The 12955-nt window shown below is 46.6% G+C and overlaps 1 protein-coding gene across 2 annotated transcripts in view; it reads left to right on the top strand.

Moving 5' to 3' along the window:
• Window positions 1–12955, top strand: part of gdpd5b (glycerophosphodiester phosphodiesterase domain containing 5b) — a 43061-nt gene that overhangs the window by 18278 nt on the left and 11828 nt on the right. For both annotated transcript variants that reach the window (XR_008904419.1, XM_056611519.1), the window contains exons 3-9: window positions 4621–4724; window positions 7534–7627; window positions 7855–7914; window positions 8675–8773; window positions 9213–9306; window positions 10363–10508; window positions 11971–12053. Coding sequence is in view for 1 of the 2 variants with exons in the window: in XM_056611519.1 (XP_056467494.1) it covers window positions 4621–4724; window positions 7534–7627; window positions 7855–7914; window positions 8675–8773; window positions 9213–9306; window positions 10363–10508; window positions 11971–12053 (680 nt within the window). In the remaining variant the exon portion in view is untranslated. The remainder of the gene's footprint in view (window positions 1–4620; window positions 4725–7533; window positions 7628–7854; window positions 7915–8674; window positions 8774–9212; window positions 9307–10362; window positions 10509–11970; window positions 12054–12955) is intronic.

The raw sequence follows: 12955 nt of genomic DNA, 5'->3' as shown, positions 1-12955 counted from the left end.
GTCCGCCTTCCAGCCTCGCTCTCTCTGCGGACCAGAGGCCGCTTTGTCAACGCCGCTGCCTCACGTCACTCGCTGCAAGCCGATCCGGCCTCTCAGTAATAATTGAAAGTATTTCCATTTAGTCAGGTATTTTACCTTTTTATACATCTCCACACAAAGAGGTCTATAATAGAGGTGTGCAGCAAGGCTGATCTGCTTTTGTCTGTGCTTCTGTAGGGTTTCGATCATTTCATGACTGAACAGCCGCTGCCATGTTTAATTGCGTTGGCTTTTGTCGAGTGTGAAGGCCTAGATCAGGGGTTCTCAAAGTTTTGACAGCTGAGGGCCAATTTAGGAACCCAAAATTTGACTGAGGGCCGCCAAAGGAAAAAGAATTAGGCGGGAAACCGCCGTCAGCATCCCAGTGGTGAAAAAAAACATTGCATCGTGGACCTCTGGGAGTGAGGTCAAGTGAGGTCTAAATCATGAGGTTCATCCTTTCACCCTTCAGGTGGATTAAAATGAACAAATGTAACAGGAATGAAAGCTAGAGAGAGTTGAATTTCTCTTTATTATTATTTATTTAAAAAAAAAAAAAATCATTGTGGGCCACCAGGAATGTTTCTGCGGGCCGCCATTGGACCGTGGGCTGCACTTTGAGAACCAATGGCCTAGATCCACAAGGCGAGGAGGCTTGAGGAGGAATGATGATGTCGTGATCCATGAGTCATGTTTGATGATGTTGTTGTTAGGGGTTAGAAATTAGGCTTGTGTTTGAAACATATTTTTTGATAACAAACCTCTTGTATAAAGCTTTCACTAGTTGTATTATGATTAACATTGTTTCTGTTTTACACTGGAATTGTAAATGATTTACGTTTTAAATCCAACGACATGAGTACTTAAAATATTTCATTTTGGGGGCTTGTCTGATATTAGTCCGGGGATAGACAATCATACTCCCTTATCTAGTTGTCATCATCCAGAGCTAGGGTGCAGTCTTGTTGATCCTTAAATCAAACGCATTCCTGTGTTTGCAAGAATACTTCCGCAACTGTGTGTTCCACTCAGCCACCCACCCAGCGAAAGAATTCAGAATACAAAGGTTACTCCAAGGTTTCGGTCTGAGTTATCCAACGCCTTTTATTTTTGAAAGGCCTCCAGGGCCCTGGAGGAAAACATAATCAATGATTGCATGTGTGCATGGTGTTGGAAGGTAATGATTTTCCTTCTTCAAACATATCAATGAGTCAACTGCTTAGAATGCAGATATCCTTTTGTATCCCTATGGACATGTATTGTTAGTTTAGAAGGATTTGATAAGGTTGATAGCTACAAATGTACATGCTAACCTGCAGAGTGTTAGCCTAGCTGTGAAATCCACACTGTAGGGCTTTGTATGAAGGAAAGCAATTTGACTATTGCATAATTATTAACTTTCAGACTTGTTATCATGGATACCGAGATATGTGCTGTTCTAAACTCACAACGATAACATCACCTTCAGTCTTCAGATTACAACCATTTGAAATGTATGCATGAATTAGAATACAAGAAGGAGGTAATTATTTATATGTGGGCAAGAAATTGTGCTTGAATGGGTGTGTGGCCATACACATTTTACTTTCTAGGTAAAAGTGACTATTATAGTATACTATTGTGAACTGACGTGTCCTCTCCCAGAGTCATCCTGACCGGGCATACAGGACTAAAGTACCTGCTACACTTGAAGGCCTTGCCAGCAATCTCTTTGAGAATGATTAAAATGCGCACAAAACAGCATGTCCTCAGTTCATACCTTGCCCAACGTATACTCAGTACGCAGTACATTCTAATCCTATTTATAAGCCTCTCTTAAAACACCACTTCTTTAGATCTGAAATATATAACGAATATTTAACCATGTTCCACCCATGGATTTAAGCATGTAGTCACCTTTGTGAATAAAGGTAGGTAGGTTGAACATCGCTTTTCTCTTTTCATAGATTTTGTGGCTTTGTAGAATCGCTGTGCCAGAAGAAGTGTGAAGGAATCTGTGGGAAAATTCCAAAGACTTATCTGAATATGTTTAGGAATGTGATCGGAGACTGAGGTGTCATGCCTGCTGACCCGATGTTGACTTTTTGTGAGCATTAAAACACGGACATGGAAGATGATGTGAACTGAAAATGTAAGTGGACATGTAACAACAAGTAACATTGGCCAAGATAACGGTTGTGAATGTGTAACTACTGAGAATCGGCATAGTCAATCAAAACAAAATCGTTAATGGCATCAGAGTTCACAACCTTCAGATCAAGGCCTGCATCATTTATTGCAGACTCATTTTAGTCACAGAAGCAGTTGAGGAATTTTCTCAATTAGGATCCCTTTTATTCTTGGAAGTGAAGTAACTTTGAACTTCTAAAATACATTTTCTCCTAAGCCATTAATCCTTTGAGTTTGCTAATTCCTTTCTAATGGATGGAACTTGCTCCAGCCAATGTAAGCATCAGAGGATTGGTGGAATGGCCTGTGGGTATTTATCCATAGTGCAAAAACCTGCCCGATTTATTTTTGTTTGGTGTTCATCCTAAAGAGTTCAGTTGTGTATTTATTCACCATAAAATCAAGTTATAGTTCACACATAGAGTGCATAAAGAGTTAAGATAGGTTGATTATCTGTGCAAGTGTTTACACATTACTTGTGATACATCAGTCAGGGCATTCCCGCCAAAAGAGCACTGAGATTGCTCTCTTCTAAGATTAACCTTTAACACAGGTACTGAGAAAAACAACAATGAAATATTGCATTATTGATTATTATTTGTCGACCAATTGGATGTAGACATTGAAGTTGGAAATAATGAGCAAAGATATTTTATAATCTTGTCCAGGGTTGAACAGGACTGAAATAAGAAGGGTAACCCTTGTCAGCAGAAGAGAATGTACCATTGGTTCTCACCAGGGATGACCCTTCGGGGAGGCTGATCGTCATTGGTGGCAGGGCCGGCTCTGTCTCTGTCTCTGTCTCTGTGTGTGTGTGTGTGTGTGTGTGTGTGTGTGTGTATAACCGGACATGTCACAGATGGTTCTGCTGATTAAGGAGGTTCCGAGGCACAGATATGGCAGACAAACGGGAACGGAGACAGGAACCCTTGGTGCTTTTGCTTTTCTGTGACACAGCTATAGAGTGATTATTTGTCGTATGTGTGAATTGCTGGGCTTTTGATAGTGGCCCCACCAGGTTGTTTTTGACACGGCCCGCCTATTCCATGAATATTTACTTACCAAAAATCTTTTGGATTTTGATTGAATATGAGTCGTTGCATAATCAAATACTTTGCAATGCACCTCAAATCAATTTTCATAGTGATGTCCGGGGTTTAAACCCCTTATTAAACCCTCATATCCGCTCACTTTCAGAGTCGGTGCCCAAAGCTGAGATTATCACCTTGGCACTCTCTGACAGGATTTCCTCTCTTTACTCAGATTTGCCCAAACTAAATCTGAAAGCATAAATATTTCGGCAAGAAGCCACTGATGAATGTGAAGTTTATTATGTTTTCCTATACATATGTCCATGTTGCGTATAAAAGCACTCAATGCCGTCCCATGACGCTTCCGCCCAAACCGCTGCTCCCCACAGTAGTGGTCCTAGCATGCGTGTGTACATTGCACACAGCCCCCTCGCGCCTGGCTGCGTCTGCCCTGTGTCGTGATGTATGCGCTGCTCAGGCAGGCGCCACGGGCCCTGCAGCGTCAGCACATGCGTTTCAAGGCAATTTCAATTACAGCGCTGCTGCTGCTGCTGCTGCTGCTGCTGCTGCTGCTGCTGCTGCTGCAACGCCCAACAACCGTGAGCACTTTGCCTTGGGCTTGCTAGCGTAAGCCTCATTATGCACAGACTAATGCAGGCATGCGCGCACACACACACACACACACACACACACACACACACACACACACACACACACACACACACACACACACACACACACACACACACACACACACACACACACACACACACACACACACACACACACTCTGCCTCGCCATTATCTCAATTTTTCTCTGCAACTCTCTTACCATGGCACATGTGGATATTGGGTTTGTAATGCGTCCCTTCTCGGACTACATCGCAAGCTCTTGCCCCTTCAATATCTAGACCATACAGTTGCTCTATGCGGAAACTCTGTCGGGCCCTGCTGCTTTAATGCTGTACATCCCGGCAGGTGAACTGAGAACGCATTGTGATGAAGGAAACTATCCACTCCAACAACGTTTTTGATCTCCGATTAATCGTAGCGCACTTAATATCCGCTGACTGTGTGCTTGCTCTCCTCACCCCGAGTCCACTGAACCTCAACGGCTGTTAAATGGATAGCAGATGCAATCATAGATCACGTTTATATCTGGGCTGGAGGAAATGGCACTTTAAAGTTTGTGTGTCTGTTCTCTTGGGTACAATCTAGTGAGAGCCACAGACACCAGATTTGGTTCATTTTTATTTTCGCAGGAGCATTTCATCAATGGAATGCTTTTGCAGGAAGCAAAGAGAATTTCCATAAATATGACAAAAAATGATTGCAAGAAGAATGGGCTAGCCTTGTTTTAACAGCAATCATCCCTTTCTTAATGACTGCTTTGTGTTTCCAGTGGGAGCTGCTGTGGTCCCTGATCCTTCTCTTCACCTTCTGCCTGCTGCTGTTCTGGTGCTACTTCTGGCTTGAGGCGCACAATGACTACAATGAGTTCAACTGGTGAGTCCCCCAGCCCCCACCATGTTGGTTTCAGTGTTTCTGTGCACTTGATGGTGGGGAAAACTACAAAATTACCTTAAAATTAAACTAAACTAAATTAAACATTACCTTTTTATCCTATTCTTTCTTTTAGTTTGTTGTCCACGTGGTTCCCTCACCTGTGTTCTCTCTGGCTGTGTCTCTGTGGGTCTGTCCTGCCTGGTAGCCATGACACACCTCCTTCACTCCCTTCACCCCATTTGCTCCTCGAGCTCCGGAAACATCCGCATACGATCCTCCCGCCGCTGTAATCCGAGCGGAGATGGGCCACACCCCCCCTCAGCAGATTAGACGCACGATAATTGCATAATGCAGAAGGACTGATGATTGCATGCCACATTCTTCTAGTGCTCCGCTGTAGTACATTGCCAACGTGTGTCAATCAAACATCCTCCATTGTGTTTGTCTGTTTTATTTGTTGGACAAGAAATAACTTGGAACTCACAATGTGGCAGGGACTGTACAAACCTGTACGCACACATTTAGAGTTGGCTTTTGCAGATGCATGTCACAAACGAATGAGGATAGTGGCCATTGAGACGGCGCTGTGCATTAAGGTGCAGTTATTACAGTTTACCAGGGTATTTTCCTATTGTGTTCCAACGTTGCACTGTGTGTGTGGGGGGAATCTGGGAGCCAAGGTGTGCAACTATGAGGTCCTGGGGAACATGAACCATGAAAGAGCCCCTTGTTTGGCTCCACGAATGTCTGAAGAGAGAGTGTCCCCTGTCCCCCAAGGTCATCAGTCCCTCTCCTTCTATCCCTCTCTCTCTTCCTCTCTCTCGTGCTATCTTTTGTTCTCTCCCTCTCTCTCGTTCCCAATCTCTCTCCCTTTCTCGTTCTCTCCCTCTCTCTCCCTCTCTCTCGTTCTCTCCCTCTCTCTCATTCTCTCCCTCTCTCTCGTTCTCCCTCTCTCTTTCACTCCCTTTCTCTCGTTCTCTCTTGTTCTCTCTCGTTCTCGTTCACTTCCTCTCTCTCGTTCTCCCTATGTCGTTCACTCCCTCTCTTGTTCTCTCTCGTTCTCGTTCACTCCCTCTCTCTCGTACTCCCTATCTCGTTCACTCCCTTTCTCTTGTTCTCTCTTGTTCTCCCTCTCTCGTTCACTCCCTCTCTCTCGTTCTCCCTCTCTCTCTCTCTCCCTCTCTCTCCCTCTCTCTCGTTCTCCCTCTCTCATTCACTCCCTCTCTCTCATTCTCTCCCTCTCTCGTTCTCCCTCTCTCGTTCACTCCCTCTCTCGTTCTCTCTCGTTCTCCCTCTCTCTCGTTCTCTCTCGTTCTCCCTCTCTCGTTCACTCCCTCTCTCGTTCTCTCTCGTTCTCCCTCTCTCGTTCTCTCCCTCTCTCTCCCTCTCTCTCCCTCTCGTTCTCTCCCTCTCTCTCCCTCTCTCTCGTTCTCCCTCTCTCTCGTTCTCCCTCTCTCCCTCTCTCCCTCTCTCTCTTCGCCCCAGCCCTGCTATTACCATTGATTTTTCACACTACTCTCGCATCATCCTTTTTAATTATTCCCTTCCTTCATTATTGATTTTCTCCTTTATTTTCCACTCGGTTGACCCCCCCCCCCCCCAACACACCCGCCCCGCCCCCAGCCCAGTGAGGCTCCCCTATGACTCTGTGCTGCCAGAGGAATAACTGATAAGGCTCTGAACGTAACTGCTGGTGCAATGCCCTCCTGCCCTTAGCTGTCCTGTCCAGTCTGGCAGAGAGACACACACACACACACACACACACACACACACACACACACACACACACACACACACACACACACACACACACACACACACACACACACACACACACACACACACTATATGAATATAAAGGCATGCATGCTCAGAGATGCATGGCGCATACGCATACACAAAGGTTACAGCCTCCCGGCCTTGCCCTTTAGCAGCTGTCAGCCTCCCAAACCATCTTGACACCCAGTGTCACACCTCTCAGCCGGGGAGCAGAGAGGTACAGGAGCACCGAGCTCTCCCCAGCGTATTTCTGTGCGTGTGCTTATTTGGGCATACAACATATCTGGGTTTTAAAGAGGGCCAAATGCCAAATCAAGCGGAAGACTGCCGTAGATTCTCTCTCACTCACTCACTTACTCACTTACTCACTCTCAGGCAGCAGCGCTGCCATATAATTAACCAACCATCAATAATTTGCCACCCAGCCGTTAATGCTTACATAATCTCCTCTGCACGGTGTAGCAACCGTCGCCATGGCCCGTCTGCCGGCGCTTTTTGTTGTTGTTGTAATACTCTAGTGTAGCATACATCTGCGTTAGCACCAATACGATAGCAGATTAGGTTAAATGTATGAACCACTATTGAAGGACTCTAGGGTCCTCTGGGTTCCCCTTGAGGTGTCACTGTTATTAAATGAAACCTCATTTGGTATTTAAAATCGTACACTAGTTTTTGCACAAGAAATAAATGAACCAATCAACATGACCCAACTTTTTATAGTTGCGTGTGAACCAACCGGGCAGAAAAGAAAGAAACACCCTCCGTAGGTCATCCGCATGACAATCATTCACCTCACCACAGTCACACAAAGGCCTTTCTCTTGTTTGTTTTCTCAAAGGAGAGACAAACTACAAGCCAAGACGAGAGATTTAACGCTCCGATTTGACACCACTCATGCCAACCTCATCTGATCCCGGAGCTGCTCGTGTTGCAGCCGGACCTCTTGGGTCTGCTTACAGTAATGATCAGGTTCAGTGACACGGGACTCAGAGCCTCACAGCGACCCTGCGCCTCTGCTTCCTGTCCCCAGGCTGCTGTACAACCGCTCGGGGGCCTGGAGCGACAGCACCGTGCCCATCCTGGCCACCACCGCCGCCGGCTTCACCTATATTGCATTTTTAATGGTCAGTGCCTCATCCAATATTTACCCAGACGGCGGTGCTGCCTGGCCAGACGTCCCGGTATAGTGTGGAGGCCAGGTGTGAACATTCTGCAGCGCCGTGCCAACGAATTGTAACCGGTCCCTCGGCCTGTGATTTGATGATTTAGGGCTTTGGTGTGGAGGGGTCCGGGGGTCTGGTTTCATCCCCCTGGATGTATTGAGTTTGTTTGTTGTGTTTTGCTTTTTCAGGTGTTGGCGCTTTGCCATGTAGCGGTCGGACAGCAGTTAAATCTGCATTGGCTCCACAAGGTATTATGAGTCCCGAGGTTACTGTGTGTGTGTGTGTGTGTGTGTGTGTGTGTGTGTGTGTGTGTGTGTGTGTGTGTGTGTGTGTGTGTGTGTGTGTGTGTGTGTGTGTGTGTGTGTGTGTGTGTGTGTGTGTGTGTGTGCGTGTGCGTGCGTGTGTGTGTGTGTGCGCGTGCATCTGTTATTTTTATTATTGTGATGAAAATGATTTCCTGTTTTGTTGCATGTGGGTGGGTGGCTTGCTTTGCATTTGTTGTGAAGAATTTGTGTGTTCGTGTGTGTGTGTCAGTGTACTAGGAAAGGTGTGTTAGGGGTTTGGCAAGTGCAATGAACATACCTTCCTGTTGGCGATTGTGTTGTCGCGGGCGGGCGGTGGTTGATCTTCTCTTCGTCTGTTGGCTTTCTGTGTTTGTGTGTGTGTATGTTTGATAGTGTCTGACTGACCCTTCTTTGATCAGATTATGATGTGGAGGTTAGGGGTGTGTGTGTGTGTGTGTGTGTGTGTGTGTGTGTGTGTGTGTGTGTGTGTGTGTGTGTGTGTGTGTGTGTGTGTGTGTGTGTGTGTGTGTGTGTGTGTGTGTGTGTGTGTGTGTGTGTGTGTGTGTGTGTGTGTGTCTCCTCTGAGGAACCTCCTCTCGTTAAATGAGGTTCTGCAATTTTAAAGTAGCTCTCTCTAGCACCCCCATCCTTGCAGACACCAGCTGTATTCATTTTTTAAAACCTAGACAGCACGACAGCACTTTAATTCTCTGCTCATGCCCAGATCGCCGTGATTGTTGCGCTGCTGACCACCGTCGCCGGGCTAATAGCTGTCAATCAAGTGTGGGGGCAGGAGTGGGACGTGGTCCCCATCTCCTTGCAGGTCAGTAGACTAACAGCACACACACACACGCACACACACAGGACCAAAGGCCACTGCTGCTATAATTGCGCCACAAGGAACGGTTAAAGTATTAGTCTGAAATGCATTGGCTTTGGGGACAGTGTGTCATTAGGACCAAAGAGGTTTCCTCAGAGCGGTGATAACTAAACCGTTATCACTTAATAGCCCCAGTGTTGCCTCAGCGAAAGACGAGATGGTAATTCCATTCCCCTTGTCTCATTTAACCTCTTCTCCCTTTTTCTCCTATTTTTCCTCCTCTCCTCTCCTCTCCTCTCCCTTCCTTCCTTCTATTTATCCTCCCTTCCCTTATTCCTTCTGCTCGTCCCTCTCTTCTATCTTTCATTGTTCGTTCCTTCCATCTCTTCATTCTTTCCTTTTTCTCCCCCTTCTCACTTCTCTCCTTCCTCCCTCCCACCAGGCCACAGGTCCGTTCCTCCACATCGGAGCTCTGGCTGCGGTCACAGCTCTCTCCTGGGTCGTAGCTGGACAGGTTGCTCGCGCAGAGAAGACAAGTGAGTCTGCCCTTAGGTTTTTATTTTTTTATTATTTTTTTTTTTCTAAATCCTAGTAAGGTTGTTTTCATGGGTATTCACATTGTTTGAATGAATGAGTGTGTGTGTGTGTGTGTGTGTGTGTGTGTGTGTGTGTGTGTGTGTGTGTGTGTGTGTGTGTGTGTGTGTGTGTGTGTGTGTGTGTGTGTGTGTGTGTGTGTGTGTGTGACATGTGAGGCAGTACATATACGTTGGGTAGACGGTATGTGTCTGGGCCAGGACTTTTAGGCTCCGGCCTGTAACCCGAGGTGAGCTGCTGCATTCAACTTAGCTCCATAGTTGACCTTGAAAGGAATACCTTGTTGGTGTGAAAACTGTTTTTGACATATGAAACGGGAAAGGTGATGTCCTTGGCCTCAAAGTCACATGTTGCCCATCCTGCACAAACCCTTTTTAAGAGCTCCGCTCATTTCTTCCATTAAAACATTATTTTACATGGCCACAGACACACCCCCTGGGACGGCAAAACAGAGTCGGTAGAAATACGGTAAACGGGTCGAGAAAGTTCTTATTTGACTGAATGCGGGGCACAACTATTACCACCAAGTGTTTTCATTATGTCAGGCATTTCATGAATTAACAATTCATATTTTATCAATAATGGGGTCGGCTTAGCTCAGGAGGTAGAGCAGTTGCCATGTAACCGAAAGGATGCTAGTTCAATCCCGAGCTCCTCCTAGCTGATTGTTGATGTGTCCCTGAGCAAGACACTTAACCCTAACTGCTCCTGACGAGCTGGCTGTTGTCTTGCATGGTTGACTCCGCCGTCGGTGTGTCAATGTGTGTATTAACCGATGTAAGTCGCTTTGGATAAAAGCGTCTGCTTAATGCCCTAATTGTAATTGTAATTGAATGTGTGAGTGTTTTTTACAAAGGAAAGAACACTGCAGGGTACTGGGAATGTGGGAAAGTGATGAAATTAGCAAAAGGATGAGTGTATTTGAATTGGTCCGCTCTGACCCGCATCCGCGTATCTGGAGACCTCCGTAGTGACCATGATGAACGGTCTCTCCCCAGGGGTCCAGGTGGTGGTCCTGCTGCTGTACCTCGGCGTGTTATTGGGTCTCTACCTGGTCCCCCTCTCCATCACCTCTCCCTGCATCATGGAGCGCAGCGAGCTCAAACCACGGCCAGACGTCATCGGCCACCAGGGAGCTCCCATGGTAAGTGAGCCGCCAGCCAATCTGAAGGGACCTGGGAAGCGCGTAGGGATTGTGTGTGTGTGTGTGTGTCTCCACTGTATGGGAATGCAGTATTTGTGGCGTCAATGGGAGACAAAGCCTTAATCCAACTCATGTTGGCAGGGCTTCTAAATGGGGTGCCCCAAATTGAAGTTTAAGTACCTCAGCACGACGTATTGAGTATCGTAGACACTCTGCACGTTATCTCTGCGCTTTTTATCAACCCCTCCCCCACCCCATTGGTTTTCTTCCTTCCAGCTCATTTTTCTCCTCCTCTTGGTCGGCTGAGCTATTCCGGTCCATTAATGACCTTGTGGTCCTGAGGCTTGAAATAACCCATGAAGCGAAGGGGCAGGGAAGGGGCCAAACCCAGCCACTCATCACCCCGGCGTGCGGATCGGAGCGGGCGGATAGGCTTTCGTCTGGGACTGCTCCAGTGGCCAGAGAGCGAGCGGGGGAGGGAGGGAGATGGGAGAATTCCCTGCACAGATTGGAGACGCCTCATCCATTAATTCCCTCTTGTCACATCTTCTGTTCCCTCCCTTCAGTTGATGAATTGGCTACGTTGTGATGATGGGAATGAAGAACTCCTAGTGTGCCTGCTAGTTCTTTGATTTCGTTTTCAACTACAGGCGATGGTGTAATAAGGCCTCATGCTGGACATGATAGATGGCAGCTTGTATAGTAGTGTTGTGGCAATTTATGACACACACACTCACACTCGCACTCTCTCCCACACACACACACACACACACACACACACACACACACACACACACACACACACACACACACACACACACACACACACACACACACACACACACACTCTACCTACAAAATATTGAAAACAAAAATCTTCAGTGACTTGATTGATGCACACAGGCAAACAAGCTCTGGGAAATCACATGACCGGACTCCATTTTCCAGAAACACTCTGCATTGATTACACCATTGTACTGCAACCTTCCTCCTCTCAAGGCTTTGACCTTAGGTGTCAGCGGCCCTATCAGCTCCACTCACCGGGCTCAGAGGGACGGGCTGGTGGGAACGTGGTGACATGGGTAGGGGGTTTGTTTATCTTGGTTGGCCATTTCAGACCTTGACTTGGACGAGTTAAACAGCAATCTGCACCTCTGCCTCGCAAATCCCTGTGCGTATACTGAGAGGGCCGCGTGGCGCGCTGTGACACACGGATAGTAGTAGGGCATATGTTACACATGGGCTGCATGTTGAGGGAATATCAAATCAGGTGAACTCCCCCCATCAGAGAGGATGGATGTGTCCATTAATCACTGTCATATATGTATAAATAAATTTTGAGACTATGTTAATGATGAAGAAATGTCATAACACTAGCAGTTCCTTGTATATACACACACTATGTTTTCAAAGGAATGTGTTTTCTAACGTGTTTCCTGGACTTTGTGTGTACGTTTCCCAGCTCGCTCCGGAGAACACACTGATGTCCTTCCAGCGCGCATTGCAAATGAATGTCACAGGGCTGGAGGCTGACGTAACCATCAGGTACATACACATGCAAACACACATGCCTACGCACATCCGGATTGGACGTCATATCTGTCCATTTGACCTACACGATATTTTGTGATTTTGTGCCTGATTTCCCCCTTCATTCACTGGTCAGCAAAGCCTTGATTTGTTGAATGTTTTTCTTTTGCCAGATGATCTGTGGTGTGGGGTATTGGAGGGATTGGAATCTGTGACTTGTTTAATCATTTTTCCGCATCATAGTCCCTATTAGGACCGTGAATAACACTGTAAGCATTGGATTGTCTGCAGCTCATACGCAATAAATCCCTGTGCACTTGGTACTAGATAGAGGCTCGGCACGTCTACCATAATGGGAAATCACAGGTTGAGCTATGTTCCTCCTACTCAGCCAGGGCAGTTAAGGAGGGGGAGGGCGAGAGAGACAGAGAATTGGGAGTATCGCCTTTGAGTGGTTGGGATGCGTGTTCAGAGAAGGGAGCGGAGATTACCTCATGCTTGACTGTGTGTGTGTGTGTGTGTGTGTGTGTGTGTGTGTGTGTGTGTGTGTGTGTGTGTGTGTGTGTGTGTGTGTGTGTGTGTGTGTGTGTGTGTGTGTGTGTGTGTGTGTGTGTGTGTGTGTGCACTCACCCTTCTATTCATCCCCCATTGAGGAGATGAATGAGTGTGTAATTGAAGAGTGCAGATAGATGACATGTGGCCCTCTGTGTTGTATCAGCATCTGGTGACAAGCTGCACAATAGCAAGGCTACAATAGTGGACACACAGCACAAAGATGCATGCACAGGTGGAAATGAGGCAAGAACAAAGAGTTTTGATGGTCAATGTTTTTTACGCTTTTCAATTTCAACAAGGAGTGGAAATTGAAGAGGAAAGGAATTTTGATCTACTTTAAAATATGGACAACAAACTTTTAT

Source organism: Gadus chalcogrammus, chromosome 16 (genome assembly GCF_026213295.1).
Source record: "Gadus chalcogrammus isolate NIFS_2021 chromosome 16, NIFS_Gcha_1.0, whole genome shotgun sequence".
Lineage (NCBI taxonomy): Eukaryota > Metazoa > Chordata > Actinopteri > Gadiformes > Gadidae > Gadus > Gadus chalcogrammus.
The sequence above is the reverse complement of the archived record's forward strand: the minus strand, read 5'-3'. Positions and strand labels throughout refer to the sequence as shown.